This window comes from Haliotis rufescens, unplaced genomic scaffold (genome assembly GCF_023055435.1).
Source record: "Haliotis rufescens isolate VD_foot unplaced genomic scaffold, xgHalRufe1.0.p SCAF_93, whole genome shotgun sequence".
NCBI classification, from domain to species: Eukaryota; Metazoa; Mollusca; class Gastropoda; order Lepetellida; family Haliotidae; genus Haliotis; species Haliotis rufescens.
The window spans coordinates 1,008,103-1,030,941 of record NW_025964387.1 but is presented as its reverse complement, the minus strand read 5'-3'; the positions used below and the strand labels follow the sequence as shown (position 1 = coordinate 1,030,941).

At 41.4% G+C, this 22,839-nt stretch overlaps 1 protein-coding gene across 1 annotated transcript in view; it reads right to left on the bottom strand.

Annotated features, from left to right (window-relative positions):
- Positions 1-1,927: 1,927 nt before the first annotated feature.
- LOC125377692 overlaps positions 1,928-22,839 on the bottom strand; it is a 55,056-nt gene continuing 34,144 nt past the window's right edge. The window contains exons 4-8 of the mRNA XM_048391631.1: positions 21,907-22,053; positions 8,178-8,192; positions 7,412-7,671; positions 4,381-4,476; positions 1,928-2,206 (exon numbers count right to left, since the gene is read on the bottom strand). Of these exons, the coding sequence (XP_048247588.1) occupies positions 1,928-2,206; positions 4,381-4,476; positions 7,412-7,671; positions 8,178-8,192; positions 21,907-22,053 (797 nt within the window). The remainder of the gene's footprint in view (positions 2,207-4,380; positions 4,477-7,411; positions 7,672-8,177; positions 8,193-21,906; positions 22,054-22,839) is intronic.

Here is a 22,839-nt window from a genome sequence, read left to right as displayed (position 1 = left end):
GGACATAATTTTTGTCACTGATGCGTCAAATTTGGAAATGTCCTCTACATGTCTACCATAAAACTTTTTGAAAGCTTCACTGAAGCCTTGAATGTTGTAACCTTGAATTCCTATCATTCACAGCATTATTCTTGGAAATGATATTAGCCATGCATAATTCGTTAGCCATTTGTTTTGCTAATTTGTTAATTATCAGATATGTTTCGTCTTCAAACAGTGAAACCTGTATTTGATTTTCGTTATTTGTGCCTTGCACTGGACCCCAGAGCATAGATCTTGCTAACTTGTCCAGCAGTTGCAAAGGGCTGGGAAAGAAATAGTCTTGAAAGTAATAAACTCGGACTCTTTTTCAGTAAGTGGTTCATATTCGGGGAATGACAAAGGATGACGTTAAAATGCCAGGTGGGAGGCCGGAAACGGGAGTTCCGGTTCACTAACTTGTAGGAACGGATGAAAGACTGAAGTTCAGCAATGGTAGAAACCTTTGATCGTGTGGTATGAGCAATGATGGAGTTGATTGCATCTAGATGAGTGGCCAAAGCAGATCCCTTGAACTTCTGCATAGATCTAAAGTGATGGATATAATCGGCGATCTGTTGTGGAGAAGCAGTTGTGGGAGTGGAGATGTCTTGTGTGAGACATTAGGACTCAAACGGCTTCCAAAGTGGTGGGTTCAACGTCACCAGGAACAACATGTGAAAGCACAAGAGACCAGGAAGACTGTCAGTTTACGATAGGGAAACACTAGGATCATCAACAGTAGCTGTTAAAGCTGGCTGGGACAAAATGTCCGCAGAGAGAACCCTGTGGAAGCTTATGGTTGCTCTAACGCAGTCATGGTCCCAGACACACTGGGGACAGGCATGAGGACTGCTACAGCAGGAACATCATCAGTGAGGAAGCTGTTGGGTAACCAGTCTTGGGAGCTGAATGCCGCCACGAACTGGTGGAACTAACAGTAGCGATGCAGCTACTTTGGTGTAAATATCAATATAGATCTACTCACTGTCACGTCAACGAGAGTAAGTAAAGTGTGCTTAACGGCTTGGGATAGGTCAGTCTGTACTGATTTCAACATAAAAAGGTTTGTCACAACCTAGAAAAAATCCTAGCACACGCTATGCAAACATCCCTTTGTCAGGCATTGAATACTGTATCCTTGTACAGACTGGTATCCTCTCATAAACAACTACCCAAGGCTGGTAGTGTGGCGATGGCTGCAAGCACTTCAGAGCAAGCAAATCAGTCTACATTCTTGCCTCGAACTTGATGAAAAACACAACAGAGAAAACTGTACAGCAGACATACAAATACAGCATCCCGAGTTCCAAAGAGATAACAGTGTACTTGCAGCCAGTACCCTGTAGAATGCGTGACGTGACTTGTGCCTCAGGAAGTTTACTGCTATGACATCTGATGCATGTAAATAAAATTAAAAAATCAAACTTCTGTTGATTGAACTAGTAAAAATGTGGCACACGATTCAGTCGATCTTCAGTTACATGATAATGTCGATCTTGAGAGGGGAAAAATTCCCAGTCTTGATTGTTAATAATTTTGTAATCTCCGTGAGCAAAGGAATAAATGAACATCGCAGGAGAGAGTTGAGTGCTTCCATGACATAGGCAAGGGAGGGTGATGCATCATCCTTCATCGAAAGCTTGATGACGTGGTCTTGAAAAAACAAAACGAGAGGTACGAAAAGAATGGAGGCCTGTCTACTAAGGTTTATTGGTTGATGACATAACAGAATTCTTCAACAAAACCTTAAAACACTGAGCCAAAGAACGCTTGACAATAGTGAAGGCAGGTTATATATTTGCCAAGGAGAGTTGGCGACATTGCTGCCATCAATTATAAATAAAGCCTGTGCCCTGATACAGATAATAACGTCAACCTCAGGAGAAGGGTGTCAATGTCACTTCCCTTAATGATCCTCATCAATACCAGCTGGCACAGGATCAACATCCCGAGGAATAGGAACAGCTGAACTGAGAGGAACGGTCTTCAAAGTTGAATTAGCAAGAGGAGTTACCACTGGTAGCCCGCAACGATTCTGGAGGGCACAGGTCACAGCCTGCAGGAACGATTGTAGTTTAGGCGCCGGATCGTTAGCCTGGTCTAGAAGTTCACATGAGGTCGGTAGTAACTGTGTGGATGAAGGGAGAAACACAGGAGGGGTCAGAATAGACAAGGTAGGAGGAATCTGAAATGGAAACGGAGATGATGATCAGGAGATCCACATGAGTGGCCAACGAGACAAACATCTACAAAAAGGAGAGGGACATCTCGAGTCATGCTCTCTCGAGGGTGTGGAAGTGAGGATAGGACGAAGCATGAGACAAACCACGCCAAGCAGAATACGATTCCAAGTGCAAGAGTAGCTCTCCCAGAGCTTTGTTCTGAGTCAAATTGCACAGAGATGGTGATTACAAAAAAAGTGAATATAACCTCATTTTGCGCCTCCGCAAAATTGTCTTGTAAATTTGGGTCCAGTGATCTCCATTTGATACTGCATGAGATTGTTCAGCAAAAAGAAACCCTATCACAATCAAGGTAAATGCCTTTATGTCAGGCTTGGCACCATTGCTAATATTATTACAGCTAAATACCTTCATTCTGTGCATCTACATGCTGATTTGCATGGTGCCATTGTCTCTGGCCTAGATCCGCTCTTGGCACGTCCGGTATAGGAGCGTTTGTTAATATTTTCTATGACATCTTGTAGCCTGGCATCAGCTCACGCCGCACTTTCTCTCTCTTTCAGCCTTACAACACATAGTTATATTCGCTCATTCATCTGTAGTTTGTTACACCCACACACCCTGTTATCCTTTATTACAAGTTATTCAAGCTTTTCAGTTGTCAATTTGGTGGAACTTTACTGGAGCATTATGCTTGTATATAATGATGTCGTCATGAATAAAATGTTGCGGGATGCTGGTGGACTGCATTACAAGTTACATTTGGCGTCTCTGGATACATCCCAAATTATAAATTATATAGGATAGGGTTGCCCGCTTTACAGCAGGAACCAATATATCCATTCTGCTTTACAGCAGATGGCTTAGTGTCCGCCTTACAGTGGATGGTCTGCTTGGCAACAATAGTTGCTCTTGCTCATTATTTGGCAATGGTACTTGCCTGGCAGTGCTAGCTGCATAGCAACATGGGTTGCTTGGCAACGGTAGTTGCAGATCAGCGGGCGTTGCATTGGTAAGCAACATGGGTTGCTTGTCAACAGTTGTTGCAGGGCAGCGGTTGCTGCATTTGGGGTCGCTTAACTGAGGTTAAGCTCATTTCTGCAGTCCACCAGTACCTCCACATCCACGACGATTTCATCCAGATAATATCTCTTGTCATAATTTCAAGTTGATATGATAGCGGAGCCTGTCCTAATGGAGCCATGTCCTTATATATATAATTAATATAAATGTTTTCCTTTATGATTATCCAAAAAAAGTTGGTTACTTTTTCTGTGTCACTTATTTCAATACCTTATTTAAAAGATGTAAGGGTATACTTCATTGTATGTAAAGCAAACAGTCAAAAAGTCAGACATTGACTGGTGTAAAAAAAAACAGACATCAGGTTTTCTTATTTTAAGACAAATCTAAAAGCAGGAAACTAGTCACAAGAAAATATTTCTGACAGAAAACAAGGAAATTACTCATAATTTTGAAAGATTGCTGTATCACTCCAGAGAAAAGTTAATTCTTATTTTTATCTTGAATAAAGAAAATATTTGTTTTTCGGCTTAAGTATTAATTGCTTAATTAATTTTCTTGAACATGTAACAAAGTATTTATCAATGATATTTACTTTTCTTATATCAAGTTTGTTTTTTAATATTTTTTTCAAAGATGAAAGTAATATTTAAGAATGTATTTTCTAATGCCACTATCTATAAAATAATATTGTCTTTTTTTATGAAACTATGAAGAGTATTTTCATGATTTTTGGCACCTTTCCTTGAGTGACATGCCATACTTTTGAATACATTCAAGGGATAGAATTGTTTCAGCTTCATTACGAAATTGATCAACCTTGTTTTCGCAAAAGATTTCTCAAAGTCAATATCATAAACTGATCCAGAGGTTATCTTATTTGAAGCAAAGTAATCCTGTTGATGACTGAACACATTTAACTAAACCATTTAGTGACATGGCTTCAACAAATATAACATTTCATGACTATTTGTTTGGTTTAGAAATGCAAAATTGTTTTCAGAAATAAATTCATTAATTGGTTGGGTCTTTTAAGTGCACCCAACCACACCCTACCACCAAAACAAATTATACATCACCAGAAATACAAATATATTATAGTGAGCATGATAATAACCCATCAATACGGCATAGCTTAAAGTGAGCAACATACCCATTGAATCTTCACTCCGACAAACTGGACTTCTGATAATTTGCCACTGGATGTTGCTCCACCGGGAGCATACAGAGCCTGAACACCACATTGTAACTGCAATAAAAAGTATAATTCACAAAAACCATACTCTACTTAACATATATCCTCACAGCATGTTCATTAAATTACTCCAAGAAACATTATTACTTCAAATTAAAGCATGACAATTGAGTCCCAATTTGTGATAGAGCTGGTATTGCAACTAATTTCACAGATATACTGTACATAAGTAAGGCCTTGAAACATGATCCTTGAGGGGAGCAAAAAGAGCACTTGAGTAGCCTTAAATTTACTATGAGGAGTAAAGGAGTTTTTAAAAAGCAGTAAATCTTTTTAAAGATACAGAAAGGAAGAGAAAATCTCTTTGTTTAACACCACACTCAGCATTATTCCAGCTACAGTATATGACAGTGGTCTGTAAATCCCTTGATTGACATGAGCATTGATCCAAGCAACTGGTATAGGAAGACTAGCATCAACCAAGTCAGCAAGCCTGAGACCACCCGATCCTGTTTGTCGATGATGTCACCTCTTCAGCATGGGTCGCTGAAGACCTATTCTAACCCAGATATTCCCAGGTCTACTAAGCTATTTCTTCATCACAACATTTCAGAATTTATTCTTGCTCCTTCATCAGGTGAATGCTGAGTGGAAAGATGTGCATAGAGTTAATATTGGATTTTTTTTGCTATAAATTGTAAATTTATATACTTATGCTATCTTACACTACACTATGTATTTCTTCTTTGAACCTATGTGGAAACATGCTTGCACCATGTATCCAGCTTCTAAAACAAAACACTTCATCCAAACATCCCAGCATCCCTCTGGTTATTGACCAATAACTGGGTCAATATTGTGCTCTGTGCACGGTAACCTCACAGGACCCCATCACGTGTAGAGCACGGTAACCTCACACGACCCGATCACATGTGTGGGCACATCATGTGTGAGATTTCTATGCATTTCATCCCCCAGTTGGGTCATATACAGCAAATACCCTAGCTTGTATAGGCTACAACCTTGAGATATACTCGAGGTAGCTGGAGCTAAATAGTGCAACAAGTAAAAATTAAAACAATGCCTAGTGCCTGAAAGTCTTGAACTTGTAGGCGGAAAAACACACAAACAACTGCTGATACAATCCCGATACATAAATTGGACAAAGCAGCATGAGATCAGGGATACATGCCGAACATGTTTTTACGTATGTCATCAATCATAGAATGACCACATAGCTGAAAACACACAGGCGATACAGCTGAGAACTTAAAATCCATCCTGGACTGATTCTTCAAACAGGGCGCAGCACTATCTCGGACAGACAATAGGGTGCAGTTCACAACACAAATACTCAAGGCAGAGATGAGTGAAATAAAGGTTTCGGACACTAAATGTAAAGGCTGTGCCTTGCAGCAACTTCGATGTTGAAGATCGGTCTGGGAACCTGAAAAACAACAATAAACAAAGGAAGGATGTTCCCTTCCTATGTTTATTCTGTATGTACAGGAAACGGAGTACCAGGCAGCAGGACCGGGGTACAAGTATCATCTATCTGCGCTGGTGTGTAGCTGTCAATTGTTGCGCCAGGACCAAGAGACCGAACTTGTGTACACCATGAACATCGGTGACTGATACGTGACATAGAAAGTGGGATAAGTAGGCAAAGTAGAGCCCTTAAATTTCAGATTCGATCTTGGATGTTGCAGACACTCAGGGACCTTTCGAGATGAGGCAGCAGTCAGCTTGGTGATATCACGAGCTCAACACTAGGCTTCGAACACATTCATTTATGGCCGTATATAGGGTCTAAGTGGAGGTATGGTGAGCCTCAGTGATGGTCTTTGCAAGACGGGGAAAATGTGAAGCCATTTAGATACTGCCATGAGATGACCAGTGTTGTGGCCCCATGCCTGCCTAAGGATCTGTGATGGGAAAGTGATAAGAGGGACGTCGACTTGGTGAAGCCCAATAATTGATGAACCAGATGAAGGCCAGAAGTTTTGGCGCTAGCGGGAATGATCGCGGCCACACCAAACATCTGCATAGCTTGTAGATGGAGAACAACTTCACATTGACTATCGATCCACCAAATCTAATAATTGCCTGATTCTACGATCAGCGCCCGAATGTTAGCCTGGTACCATGAGGTATGGAGTGAGGAGGGGTCAGCACAGACGAAGTAGAAGGAATCCGAACAGGAAACAGATGACAATCGTGAGCGGCCCGTAGAACGTCGGTCCACACGAGCGACCAACAGAGACAAACATCTATCAGAAGGAGAGGGATGTCAAGGCTCTTCACGGCGATGACAATCAAAGGGCTGATCCCGATGAGAGCAGGTTTAATCAGTTAGCCAGGAGTAAGGACAGGAAGAAGCTTAAGGATAACCACACCATGGAGGATACTATTTCAAGTGTGAGGGGTAGCTCTCCCAGCCACATGGGTGGTCTGCAAAGACACTGTGCTGATAGAGATCCCAAAGGGCGCAAGTGCGGTTGATGATTATGACTGTAACAGCAGGAATGATCCCGTTGAAGATGTCGATCCGTGTAACTGAGGAGCTCCTTGTACATTCATCCCACCTTGTCTTGTGAAACCATGATTGAACTCTATGCACTTACTCAGCAATCATCTGATGAAAAGAAGTTGCTATCCATAAAAAAGTGTCATGTATTAATTTTCTTCCAACTTTTGAATTCCTTTTAAAACAAATACAATGGCCAGACAAACAGGGTTTCACTGTATATAACACAAAGATTATTTGTCAGCTGCCAGGCACTGGTTACCCATTCTGCCCATAAATTCCCCAATAAGTTTTCTGACAGTCATGCAAGCCTAACAGGTAGTATTTTCTTCAAAGTAGTTTTGATTTCAAGGATATGTATACAATTGCATGGATGTTTAATTTCTCTACATTCTAGAAAATATTTAAACATTTGAGGTTATGCCTACTTTAGCATCTCCCCTTTGGTCAGGACTTACGTACATTAAACCCAGCCTTCTCAACCCCATTGTCCTTCAGCAACTGTTCTGTCAATGTCCTGTTTGCAATGTAGTCAAAGTCATCCGAGTTCCACTCAAGAGGTTCAAATGTGTAAATTGGGGCTCCTTCCACATACCAGATGGTCTTGTAGAACAGGTTTTCAGAGGAACGATTAAAGTAACACGAGAATAATAGTTCACTTGACAATTCTTTGTCCATTAACTCAAAAGTAATATTTGGTTTTTCATCAAATTGTGGAGATGCTGAAACAGAAATATCTTTGAAGTATAAAACTGGAAAGGAGCAATAGAGTTAATTTCAAGTCTATTTGTAGCGCAGGTTTTTTCACAAGCATTGCAATATAAAAATTGAGATATCTCCATCAGGATCTATTGTGACTTAAATTGACCAATCAGAAAACTTGTCATTGAACGCCCTGTTTGTCATCTGTATCCATCCAATCATATCATTCTCACGAGCAGCAAATTCTGATAAGGAGATATAAGGAGAGATAGAGATACTGATGCGACTTCTGAAACAAACCTACGGTGAGGTAAAAAGGATCCAGAGTACATCTCAGAACAGAATGGAAAATAATTCACTAGATAACCAAGTATGAATCAGATTGAATCTGGAATTTAAATCCCTGACCAGTTGACTGTGTAGTCGGAGCCAATAACTTCCAAGACAATTTCTTTAATATATGGTCATTTGTACACATTCTGTGAACATATGACAATAACACCATTTGACAAACAATAAATCTTACCTTCAGGATTTGCCACTGAAAAAAGTAGAAATGGTGTTAAACAAGTCATATATATGCAGCAATGCAAAGATCAATACAGTCGTACTAGAAAGATTACAATTCTCACGAAAACAAAATCTCTATTACCTAAGTGCCAGAAATAATGTATTCAGCTGTGATCTCAGTATAAAATTTCTCTTCTCTGTCCATTATCCACATATATATAATGACAACCAAAGTACAGAATTTCTGGCAATGATGTAGTTTGTTTCTTCATTAGTTTGTTGTTTAACGCCGCACTCAGCAATATTCCAGCTATATGATAGCAGTCTGTAAATAATCAGGTGTGGACCAGACTTCCAATGATTGATTTACTTGAGTGAGTATGGTTTAATGTTGCCTTTAGCAATATTCCAGCAAGGTTGCACCAGAAATGACCTTCACACATTGTTACCATGTCGGGAATTGAACCCGGGTCTTCAGCGTGATGAGCGAATGCTTTAACGACTAGGCTACCCGACCCCACCCCCCATCCCCCCCCGCTCCAGGGATTGACATTATGAGCATCGATCCATGCAATTGGGATATGTAACATGCATCAACCAAACCCAAGTCTGACAGCCTGATCCCTTTATTCGCCTCTTCTAACAAGCATAGTCGCCTTTTACAGCAAGCATGTGTTGCTGAAGACCTGCATTACTCCTTGATATAATTACTCCTTTTTCATGATAGAGAAAAGAGCTGTGTGAAGATCTTAGCTTGATGAAGTTGATCCAACTAGCTGAGAGGCCGACCCTATCACACAGCTCCCAGGTGACCAGGGAAAGTGACGTCATGGATCCTCACATTACTCTGGAGTCCAGAACATCTGAAGGCATCGTGGGGAGGCAGCTCTGCGACAGGTAGGTCTCTTTAGACGCAGTAATGCAGGATAAGTATACGAATACAAAATATATCTAGAATTTTACTAGATTTTTTACTTATCCTGCAATACCCCTTAATGCATCTTTATCCGACGGAATCGGTGGAGGGTATACCTTCAGATGTGGACTTTTATCTCAGAACTCTGTTTCCCTCAGCCAGTCCTTGGTTGCGTGGTCGGCAGCAAATGACCAATCTGTAGATGGGAAACAAGAGTCAGGTATGCGGGGTGTCCACGTATGATGCAGCCATAGACGATAACCTTACTCAAGTTAAAGTTGTAGACTGACGTACTGATCTGTATGCAAGGGGCATGAACCTTCTCCAGGGCACTCAGGCCAGGGGTGGTCGAGAGGCCGGTTCTGGACTGGAGTCGAGGTCTATGACGTCTAGTAGTGGTGACCTGTTGGGCCACTAGTAATGGACCAAAACTGTGTATGCCTTGCACATTATCCAAAGCAGGTAGTGACTGACGAAGACTGTGTTCGATCCCCAGAAACACCCCTCCATGATTGCATGAAAGGAGTAGTTGCTGTGTAGGCCAATGGTGGTGGCACCTGCCCGGATCTCATGCGGGTTGTTGGAGCTTGGGGGCTCCAATCCCTCGGCTTCATAGTCCTGGAGAATGATGGCTCGCAGCCAGAGGACAATCGTGTTGCGGCTGACTTCCGCTCGCAAGGTCGCAGATACCGGCACAAAGAGGCGGCGGTGTTGTTTGCGGCGTTCCTGGGACAGACAGATGCAAAAACATAATGCCCTCACCGGCACAGGAGGAGCTCTTGTTCGTCTTCCGTGCCCACAATCGATGATAGGGGAGGGATGAGGAACGATATATCGGGCTGTCCTGGGTGCTGGTCCTTGGCAATGAAGTCTCAGCACAGTGCCCTCCTTGCTCAAAGCAGATGTGCGTGATGTCCAGGACTTGTAGTTCACTGACACAGGAGGCTGTAGCAAGCGTCAGATGGTAGAATGTCGTGAGAGGCTCAAAGGGCACGCCTCTCAGCAAGGTGATATCCCAAGTTGGTGGACGAAATTTCAACTTCTGGTCTCCCAACCTGAATGAGCGGAGCAGAGCCTGTAGTTCCAGGATTTTCGTCATGCGCCGATCAAGGAGTGGAGTGCCACTAGGTAGGTCATTATGGTACTACCTTTGACTCTATGGTTGTGGCGCAGATAGAGGAGGAACTCGGCGGGTTGGCGTCGGCTAGTTCTCTGAGGTTGACAAACAAGGCCCTCGCTGGCCATCAGGGCGCGACCAAAGTCAGATCGAGGCTCTGCATTGATCTGATCTTCTGGATGACCCTTGGAAGAAGTACAGGTAGCGGAAAAGCGTTCACCTTTAGTCCTTCCCAGGGAAACGCTGAAGGCATCGGCCGTCCAGGCAAGGTGATCCGGTACCTGTGATATGAGTGTCGGTATCTGATGGTCCTGGCTGGTGGCAAACAGGTCTATGTTGGGGAGACCACGACAAATAAGAGCGAAGGCGTCTGGTTCGAGCTTCCACTCTGTGAGGGCAACTTTGTCTGGCCGTAATAGCACAACCACCAGGATGCTGCGACAGCATGGAATGTGTAGGACCTGGAAATGGATCCTAAGATGATCCACAAGAAATGGAAAGAAATGGAACGTCTGTTGAAGGAGCGAGGGTGAGACAGGGTGACATCAGACGACGGTTATGTTGTCTGTCGAGATGGAGAGCCGGGCATGTCTTTGGGACTGCTTCCAATGAGCGAGAGCCAGGATGAGCGTCTCCAGTTCTAGGTTGTTGATGTGCCACAGGCACCGATCGGCGGATCACGGCTCCAAGTGACCTGTCCCTCTAGGTGTGCACCCCATTCCTGATGTAACGATGTCATAAGCCCTGTCAAGGAGATGCCGTCTAAGACATTCGATTCCACCATCCACCACGGGAGGTGAGGTTTGGGGTGATCCGGGAGGACGATGGACACCTGATGTAGGGAGCCAGGAACATCTGGACTGGGTGCAGTTGAAGCCTTCCCATGGTTCATCCAGTACTTTTCCAGTACCTATTTGGTACTTTTCAAGTACAATTTTAATTGTTTCAATTGTCATACATTTACCTTTGTCAACACTTTTTTAAGTTTTCAAGACGCTTATTTAGACTTTCTACTAACTGACTTGTCTCTACAGTCTTATCTTTAACACTTTTTCTAAGTGCATTTGATTGCACAACAAAGGACGTTTTCTGGGTTGCCTCTGCCTTCAAGGAAAGATCAGCAGCAGTTTTTGACAAGCTTGTGATGTCTAGTTCTAGTCTTCTTTTTTTTATTTCTTCAATTGCTTGTAGAGTACATTTCCTCTTCTTCTTTTCTTCTGCTGACTTTTTCTTCTCTCTTTCCACCTCTAGATATTTGTCATACCGTTGCCTGGAAAACTTTGCAGACAACAGTAGTTCTTTGTTAATGTCCACCTTTAAGAGCCTCCCACTTTTGTCACATGGTCACAAATTGCTCTGTGAGCCACAAGTGTTTGTTTCTTCATATTTTCCACCTCTATTTCTTTGTTGACACTGAACCCCCTCTCAACTGCAGCCTGTCCATGTGACAGTATCATGATAAGTTTCACAACAGAAAACAGTTTTTCGAACTGTTGTTTTCTGCCATCCTGGCACATGTAATGATGGAAGAACTGGTCAGCAGAGTCTGTGGACTTGTCAAAGTTAGAGAACTTCTCTGAGCCAAACATAGGTATACTCTCTAAGAACTGGAGGTATTGATCTAATAGGACATCACAGTCTATCTCATCCACTCGCTTGGCATTCAGAAGAACATTCAGAACCTTCTTAAATTTCTGAATACTTTCTTCTTTTGCAGAAACCATTCTGACAGGACTAAAGCATGACAAGTACCTTACCAGAGGGTAAGATACAGGACATTTCAGAAGCATTTTCTTTAGAAGTGATATCAGAAAGTTTTTGCAATTCATCCTGAAGTCCAGTACTTGTTTTTCACTAGCTTGTTTTCCAGTATAACTTGACTTTTGCTTGAGTGCCTTCTCACTCGAAAAACCAACTTCTACTTTACTGTATGTTACATGAAAGTCCTTGTTGGTGACATCAAGTTTGGCAAGTGTCTCTTCGTTCAGCTGCTCCAGCTTCTCAGATTCTATGAATCTTCTCATGAGGGATCTTATCAACATGACAAGGTCTTCACACAAAAAAACAGCCATTGGTTTGTTGCTCTGATACTGTGATAGAAATGGTTGCAGTTGTAGGGCAATCATCTTGAAGAAGGTTAGCTTTGCAACAAAGCAAATATCTTGCATAGATTCTAGAACCGCTTGATAAGATTTGCAGGTTGGTTTTGAAACTTGTTTCCTTTCAACTGCTTACACATAAGTCACAATCTTGTCCCACAGCAAAATGGCCCTTTCACACACTGGGACATTTTCCAACCATCTGTGGCTTACGAATTTCAAGGGCAGCATTGAACAGCCAGTGACTTTGGTAAAGTCCTCCCTTCTTGCAGGAGAATCCTTGTACAGGTAATACAAACCAGACAGAAATGATGATATATTCCACCCTGTGACTTCAGCACCAGACTTAAATGAGTTATGCACAATATGCAAGCCGCATGATCCAATGTTTATCAAATTTGAGTTATGTTCCTGCTTCAGTTTTTCTTTCAACAGCTTCAAGAATTTCCAATTCACATTTGGGCCGTCCATGCTGACTTGTACCATGTTGGGAACGTACAGTCCACTTTCCAAAACTGAAGGAGTGAAGTGGGATATCATGTCATCTGCAGTGGCATGACCTGTAAAACAATAACATGAGTGAAATATACATTACACAATGTACACAGTATTTAAACTTTACTATTTATATATATATAAATAAATTCATAATTTAATACTGATTTAATATGTATTCTGTATTTTTTTACCATGACTATCTTTTAAATAATTAATTTAATAGTACTAGTATTGTAACTATTATTTACTGCTGGTGCTTTAAGATTATTAAAATTAAATATGGTATATTTAATATTCTTGTTTAATGTTATAATTTTAATATATTACATGTATAATTGTAGATAATATTTGTTGCAGATGTTTTCACATATAATTGTTTATTTATTGTAAATTTTCATACACTTACCTAGAAACTCAGAGGTGAGATATCTTGAATCAACCGTGTTGGTGTCATTGTTCCAAAACCTAAGGTGAATGTCCATTTGCTTTTCCTGCATTTTAGAGTTCAAACTTTCGTCAAATAGAACTACATAAAGTCCTGACCCTGACACTGACTTTTTCAGTAGCTGCATAAAATGTTCTGCAATACCAAAAACACGATGCCGATTTCTTTTCCCCACATGTGAATTGTTGAGCGATTTCACTATCAGGAAACATGGCTTGAAATAGATCACTTGCCCCTTCTGACGACTTGTATGAATGATGACCAGTCACAAGCTTTAATGTTCAAAATATTTCTGATTTAAGTACATCATCCTTCGATAAATACTTTTTGATCATTAATGCAGGGTTTTGGGGAACGTTTGTAGCAGCTGGGGGTGGCGGAATATGAAGCAAGGCAGTGTCATTATCACTCACATCAGCGACTGACCTACTTGCAGACTGAGAATCATTCAGTGACATATTATACCGGTATTCTTTTTTCGAGTTTAAGAATGTTGAAATCGATAAGCTTGATGAACTTGAAAGTTGACCAACTCTACTCTTGTGCTTTTCACCTTTCATGTGCAATTTCAAACCGCTCTCGGCCATAGTTGAAATGTCAACCATACGATCGCATACAGTGCACAAAGCCTTCCGCTTGTCACCCTTAAACGGTTTGACCCATTTTTCATAACGTGGATTGCTCTCCCACTTCATATTGTACACACACAATTCCCGTACTTTTCCAGCACCTTTTCGATAATAGCAAATTTCCCGTACTTTTCCAGTACCAGTCCAAAATTCAAGTACTTTTCCAGGCCTGTGCGATCCATGCTTCCTCTGTACATCAAGTCCTGTGGTGAGGTAAGGTGGCCCAGAAGAAATTGCCACTGACACAGCGTCCGATGAACCCCGATGAACTGAAGGCGGAATGAGGGGGTCAAATCAGACTTCTTGAGGTTCATCTTTAAACCAAACTGGTATAGGAGACAGGAGGCAGTCATCAGTGTTGGCCTCAAACTGAATGTCCTGGAGATGGAGGTACAAGGCTATCGGCTTGGTAACCCTTGTGAATTGCACCGGGGCCGAAGGAAGTCCAAATGGGAGGACCTCCAATTTGTAATGGACTCCCATGAAGATGAAGCGGAGGAATTTCCGGTCGTGAGGATGGATTGGGACATGTAGATATGCGTCCCCGATGTCCAGGCTGATAAGCACATCCTGTGCCTGGATCCAGGATCACAGCAGCCTGAGCATGGTCATCTTGAAGAAAGGAGGACGCGACAAATCTCTGTCTCCCCATAAGAAAGTTTGTTGTCAGAAACTTGTACCGAGGTGGGACCCTGTCATGCAATGATGGTGATCCTCATCTAACTCGCGTGGTTGTGAGTTCTATCAGAGTGGCTCGCATGTAGGAGCCCATATGCTCGACCTGTCATTGTAGGTAGGATAAGACGATGGTAAGGGGTTCTATCCGATGGCGATTATCCTCCGACCGGTCCTGGAGAATGGCTCTGGAGGTCGATGCCATAAGAGAAAGTGGCTTGAGAGAGCGACAAATCTCTGTCTCCACATAAGAAAGTTTGTTGTCAGAAACTTGTACCAAGGTGGGACCTTGTCATGTGATGATGGTGATCCTCATCTAACTCATGGGCGCAGTTCACAACCTGAAAAGTGTTCTGTTGCATGGAGCTCTAAGGGGCCGAGTCAGTGAGAGCTTGCAAAGTCCTTGTCAAGGGCCTAGATCATGTCCTTGATCAAAGGATCCGGTGGGAAAGAGGGTAGTACTATCGATGTTGGCCAGAGGAAGGAGCAACTGCCTCAAGTCTGTCCTCCAACCAGTCAGCTACCTGGTCTTGCCCAAGGAGTGACTCGCCATCAGTTGGAGTGTCATCATAGCATGGGACGAAGTCACCCTCCCAGGAGTCCAAGCGGTATCTGCTGGAGTGTCTATGGATAGGAGAGCGGCTACTAGATCGGTGATTCCAGCAAGACAAGCGACTGTCACTCTGACGAGAGGACATACTGGGATAAGCAGAGTCCAAGGAGTAACGAGAGGTAGACAGTAGATCGAAGACCGATAGTGGAGAGGGCGTCTGTATAGGCATCTGATGAGGACTGTCTCAGAGAGGCGCTACAGGGAGAGGCGCTGGAGGCGGTGCGGGCGTCTGTATAGGTGCTATGTGGTGGATAGGCGCTATCTGCATAGGCCCTTGGATAGATGTGGGCGGTGGGTGTCGGCGTCTGTTGTATGGCCTGCAAGTACTGGATGTACTGGAGGAGAGAGGGGTCCATCATAGGCGACTGGGATGTAGGCTGGGGTGCCTCTTGGAAACCATAGCCTAGGGGCGTCTGTCTGGTCAACTGGAGTCATGGTGGTGGCCACAGCTGTGAAGATAGACGTGGTGGGGGTCGTCATCACTCTGGGTAGAGACTGAGACCAAAGGGGCCAACACTGTGGCAACAGTGGAGGCCGGGGTTTCTGTCCGCAGTAGCTGATGAAGCAGCCCTCTTACTAGGCGAAGTATCGGACATCTTACACCGGAGTTTCCTTGCCTGCTGCGATCTCAACTTTTGGGACAGACGAATGTATTGCCTAAAAGCTGTGGGGGAAAGTGGGAGACAGTCTTTACATCGAGAAACCTGGAGGCATGGAGATGTACAATTCAGGCACAAAGGGTGGGGATCCCACGCCGACATATTACACAGGCACAAGATGGCATGTTATCTGCAATGAAGCAGCGTAAACCTACAATGCATCCCCACCCGATTATTAATGCTATAATTTGTTTTCCCACTAAGAGGGTTTATGAAACAAATATTACGAAAAACGACAACATAAAATGACAAAATAATATACTTGCAAAAGTACGGCAATTGTGTGGTACCAAGGCAAGAAGAATATAGCATGTAAGTCAGTTCATAACCACGTGGCCACGTAAATTATTCAAGATGGCTACTTGAAACAACAAGACACCTGCGATTACCATTGTTTTCTCTTTTAAGAAAACGCCAGCAGGTGCCAAAAAAGTTATGCACATGTTATAAACATAGAATGTACAAAAATACAAACCATATGCACAACACAACATTAACTCAAGAAGCAAACACGTGAGGGTTTGAACAAGTTTATGCTACAGATCCAAAACAGGTCTTCACTCAGCAAGTGACAAGAGTCATGTGAGGACCCGTGACATCACTTCCCCTGGTCACATGGGAGCTGTGTGATAGGGTTGGCCTCTCAGCTAGTTGGAACAACTTCTTCAAGCAAAGATCTTCACACAACTTTTTTCTCTGTCAAGCAAAAGCAGTAAATGCATTAAGGAGTAATGCAGGATAAGTAAAAAAATATGAAATAAACATAAATTTAGAGAACACTTATTTTTCTTCCTGTCAAAATAGGAGGTCAGTGGTGGCAGTGGCTTGTCATTTAACACAATACCTTTTTGTTGTTTCATATATTCAACCAGCCAGTTCTTTTTTGGAATCATTTCATGAAATCCACTTACCTATTTGTTTTTTATCTTTATTGATTACGTAATTGGAAAATTATTTTGAAAAGAATTATAAATAATATCTGTCATCGTTTTCCCGATAACAGCGGCTGTCCACTCAGTAGCATGAAGAAATATCTCCGTTTTATCTCCGAATAACACTTGCCATGTGACACACCATTATCTACAAAGCAAATTTTGTCATCTACACAATAGTAAACTCGCCTAGATTGTTTACAATCCTGTAACATGCGATTTTATTGGTTTCTAATGATGCTTTCTTGCCAAAATCTGCTACAAGATTCATGATTGGTCAAATTTGAGCACGTGACCTAAGGCAGCCAATCCAATTACAGCAATGGTACCGTCCTCGTGTGGGATGAATTTCAGATTTTGTTAAATCGTGTTATTCTGAACGTTGTAAGCAGGAAATCGCGATCTATATTAAAAATATGAAACTTCATGGATGTTTATGCGAGGTTACAAGCAGTGACAAAGATTTTTCATGCATATATTTTGGCATTAAATATTATTTGTCATTTGGCTCACATTACACGCAATCACACGAAAAGATGAAAATAATAACTTAGATGTAAGTTTGAAAACTTTTAGATATATTTTTGTTGATTTTATTTATTACTTTGTATAACATATTTAAAGATTTGATCGACACGTTTTTATATTGCGCTTTGACTTGTTCTATGTGCAGCCATTGTCAAAGTGTGTGTCCGAGAATTTTATTTTTAAAAGCATTGCGGGGAAATAGATCTAGTGAATAATCTTTTAATCTATAGATAAACAAGGGTCATCAGAAGATGACAAATCCCCCGGCCCCAACAAGTTCGAAAGAGCAAATCACCTAAAGTCCAATTTGATGAGAGAATTTCTAATCTATCTGTCCATACAGAAGAGTAGTTTTTGAGCCATAAAGACAATACTATGGAATTGGGATTCAGAACTTTGTATTTCTATGTCAGTCAAAATCAAACTTGTTGCCATGGAAACAGATACATATAAATCCTAAAAATTCCTAAATCACAAAAGGCACCAGTTGATAACCTGGTCTTTGTGTGTGCACAGTTTCAAGAAAGACTACCTATTAGTTTTAGATATATGGTCCAGACAAACACACCACTATGAACAGAGTCAAAGTCAAACTTGTTGCCATGGAAACAGGAATTAATATTTTTTGTTAAAATTCATAAATAGCAAAAGGCACCACTTCAGCCTTTGGTTAATACATGTACCGAGTTTGGATGAAAATTCTCTCACAGTTTTCAAGTTGTGCTACAGAAACGACACCTACCCCCACCCTTTTGAGACTGAGTCCAAATTGTTTCAAGAGAAATCAAGAATTAAAAACAAAATTTTTTTAAATTACAAAATAGCCAAAAGAATTACACTTCAGCATGTGACTGATACATCTTTCAAGTTTCGATCAAATATACTGAATGGTTTTCGAATTCTTACCCGGAAATGAACCCCATCTACAAAAATGGAGTCTGTCCAACTTCTTTCCATAAATATTTACAAAATAAAAATTAAAAAAAGCTCAAAATATCAAAAGGCACCACTTCAGTGTGTGACTGATAGATTTGCCAAGTTTCGATCAAATACACTGAATGGTTTTCGAGTTCTGACCCGCAAAAGGAAATGATCACGGACAGATGGGCGGATGGACGGATGGTCAGACATACTGGTTGATCGCTGTATCCCCCCGCATTATATGCCGGGGGGATAAAAATAATAAATTGAAATAAAATACGTATTTCAGACATTGTAAAACACGACAGATGCAATAAATGAATGATATGACAGGTAGATTCATCAAGTTAAATACTTTTTTGACGTGACTACCGTTTGGCCAGTCCACGCAAAGAAGCGATTAGCAAAGTGAAACTGCTCAACTGGTCTTAATATGAGTGACTGTCATTCCTCTGGTCCAGTCATGTTACTTTATATTTTCAGACCTCTCAACAGGTCCACATCAATATAGACTCTCCATATACTCTGTTAAAGAGCATTAATTTCATATTATAGGACCAGTCCTAGCTATTAGAGCTAATTTCTGAATTTGGTTAATTTCAATTTTTGAGAATGATCAAAAGAGATGCGCCTTTTCTTCTAAAAGATAAGTCAACTGAAATTGTTTTGTGGATAACTTTTTCATTAACACAAGTTAGAACTCTCAAATGATGTATCCATAAAGTTGACGAAAAGCTCACTTGATATTAAAGGAAGAGAATCACACAAACAGTTATACTTAGCATTCAAAACACTGTCCATACATTCAACAGGAAATAAACCAAACAAATTTAACAATAATCAGTCTTTCTGAGATATCCATATGCCAGATTCAGTAAAGCATATTCCCACCATTGGTGGACATCATGACATGTGGATATTGAATCTGACCTCCCTATGCCCTCCTGACCATCAGGTGTATTTTCGAGCAGACATTCATGTTTCATTACTTGAAAGACATTACATAGGTTGATGAATACATAATCAATAATAATAGTTGTTGCACAAGTTGTCACAGACACAATACATATATGGTGTACCAGGGTATGAAACTCCCAAAAATTTCAGCCAGACCACAGGACCGGCTAGCTGAAATACTTGCCAGCCCTGACCAAAGCCTGCCTGCCCACTATAATTATATGTTTCTCAGGATAATTTAATTAAAACTTTAAATCGAATCCATTGAACATGAAGTAATGCAAGAAAAGAAATAGCAAACACTTTTTAGGTCTGGTGAGCAAAGTGAATATACACTACCTCATTTTCAGTTACAGATATATCTGTCGAGCCATCAGAAAGAATGGTGCAAAAATGAGCTTCCATAATTTTCTTCTCAATTTTCTGTCTCTCAACTTCTGCAATGGCCACCAAAAATTCTTTACATGAGTTATCATTCAGGTAAGTATTGCCGAGATCAACACCATTCTGTTTAGACACAAGACAAAGTTCTCTAAAATCAGATATTGGTCTGGACATTTTCGCTAAATAATGTGCAATCCTGAACAGCTTTGTCAATCTGTCAAACACTGCAGCATTTAACTTTTGTTTTGTTTTTTCTGCAATGCTCACTTCTGCAGAATGAGAGTCTTGATGTTGCACAGCATGGCGATGTCCTTCTGACTTGTTATGGGTAGTTAATGCATCATGCCTCAATTTACTACAACCAGTAACAAACGGCCCCTGAATATTTTCTAAACTTGTCACTAACCACTTTCCTAGCGAGTGGACCATACACAGAACGGCAAGTACCACAGTACACTAGCTCACGATTATCGTCTGTCACCAACCATGGGTGGATACAGCTTTTTTGAAAAGGGGGGGGTTGCACAATTAAGATCTATTTATTGTCTTTCGTTGTAATTTATACAGAAATAAAGATTTTTTTTTGCACCCCCGCACCCCCCCTGTATCCGCCCATGCCAACAATGAAAATTCAGTTTTCCAAGAAGGAACGATCGTTCTTTTTCGCTTCGTGCTATCATAGATCTTGTCTCTTTCAGCCTGTGACTTTGCATTTTTCTTGTCATCACTGACTTCAGGTAAACCAAGAAACTTTAAAAGACTCATGCTGTCGAGCAACGTGGGTAATGGGCGCCGCCATTTGCAATATCACTAGCAACAGAAACAGGGTGGCTGATTGGTCGTCGTGTCGGGGATTATCCAATCAAATAGCTTGTCTCAAAATATGAAAACTGATTGCTTGTAGCATAAGCGCATCGCTAAATTTTAGGTTGTCTAAAAGCTAACGGGGTTTCTTTTTGGTTACATTTTATCATTCATCTTTACATGTGAATTAATGCTTATCATCGGGAAATATTTAGAATATTTTCACATATGAAATATAACCCGACCGTCGGGCAGGGGGATTTGAAAATCTGGCAGCCCGAGCTGAAATCAACCTGTCTCGGACGGTCGGGCAGGCAGGTATTTCGAACACTGTGGTGTACTGATCAAAAGATCATCTGAACTACTTAGTAGCACAACAATCTCACACTCTTCACTTTCTCTCTCCAACTTATCCAAAAGTACCCAGCCATACTCCATTAGCAACATCTCCAACTGCTTCCGGGGAGGTTAAGAATTTTAACAAGGGCTGGGACGAGTTCAAATTTACTACACGGGTATCCTCCACCCTATTACCCGACCCTACCCGGGCACTCGTTGATGACAGTTAGAGATAGGTACAAACTGTCTGATTTGGAAAAGTTTGACCGTAGCCCTGGGAAAATGTATTTAGATACAGTCAAGTCTCGTTAATCCGACATTGTTGGTTGCACATGATTGTGTCGGATTAACGAGTATGTCGGATTAACAAAATTAAGTGATTTGTGATCGAAAATCGGACGTCTTCACGATAGATAATAACCGTGTGTACCTTGCAATAAAATCATTAAAAACGAAATATTAATATTGTTATGTTGTTTATTCATTCATTCCTTAATTTATAATTAATGACTATGCAAAAATAATAATAATTTTCCCATTTATACATAACAATAGAGACATTACTCACTGAATTTATCACATGATCAACGACACACGTTTCCTCGTGTAAATGCAAGTGCTACTGTCTTAACAACTTGTTTCATCTACTTTAAATAGTCTGTCAGTGCGTGTCAAAACACGGGGTTGTGTACTCGCGGTCGGATGACCACGGAGTACGCTGATCACTGTGTCGGATTAACGAGACTGATTAATGAGTGATTTCGGCAATTCGTTGCAAATTAGGTGTGTCGGAGTCGGAGTGCGAGAATGTCGGATTAATGGGACTAAATAGCACTGAATCAATCGGTTCCCATCATTTGTGTCGGATAAAGCTGAGTGTCGGATTAACGAGTGTCGGATTAACGAGACTTGACTGTACATGTGTAAAACGATCTGGTTATGCATACACTGAAGTTTACTGCATGGAGTTTATCATTATTCGAACATATGATAGTCAGAAGGAATGGGTGCATTGTCAGAAAGCAATGGGAACATTAGTGACTTGTAGTGTAACCATAGAGTTTTAGATAATTTTTGTCATTAAACAATATATCACGTGACTAACCACGGGTCCAGGTAGTCCTACTCAGGACCCACCCAACCCGAGTACCCGAATTACCCGTCCCAGCCCTAATTTTAACACATATTAAATTGGGCTTTGGGGCTGCTCCTATTCCAATTATACATACCTAAACAATACACAGCTCGGTGGACTGGAGCTTGAGGCAAATGGTAAACCTTAAATCCACTGCATTGTCTTGCTTCTACACTGATGGTATATGCGCATGCATCAGATGTAGACTGGACACACATCGTCAAGTTACTGTTGGTTTGTTCTGTAAGGTGAACATGAAGTGTAGTCATAACACATGTTGAAATAGGATACAAACAACCTCTGTAAATATACTCTGCAAATTTAAAATTATACACAAATGAGGTTTTCGATGTATAAATTATATAACATAAAAATAATCAACAGATGGTAATCGATTATTCAAAATTGACCCAGGTTTAATATGGCACACATGAAACAGTAGATTTTCAAGGTGAAGGTCATCTGTTCTCAAAATGTTGTATGGCCAAAACTGACTGGCATCGCGTCCCATGGACTCAGTCAGATCCTGAATTGTGGTCTGGGGAGTGTTTGCCAACTCTACCTGCAGTGCTTGTGCCAACTGTCGGATGTTCTGTGGTTGATGCTGATGTGCTCACAATCATTGATCCAGTGCATCCCATAAAAGTTTGATTGGGTTTAAACATGGAGACCAGGAGGGCCATAGCAGGACCTGAATGTTGTTATTCCAGAATAAGGCTGTTGTCAGGCTTGCCATGTGAGGTCGGGCATTGTCTTGTTAGAAAATCACGTTCGTCTGTTGCCTAATGGGAAGGACATGTGGCCGAAGAATCTCATCTGTGTAACATAATGTCAATAAATTCCCCAGAACTTGCACCAAGTCTGTCCTACCAGTGTAGGAGATGGCTGCTCACATCATTACACTACCACCACCAAATCTGTCCAATTCCTAACATTCCCTGAGACGCCTGAAAACATAACGTCTACCATCCGCACGGTGAAGCATAAAATGTGACTCGTCGCCAAATCAAACTTATCTCCATTGCAG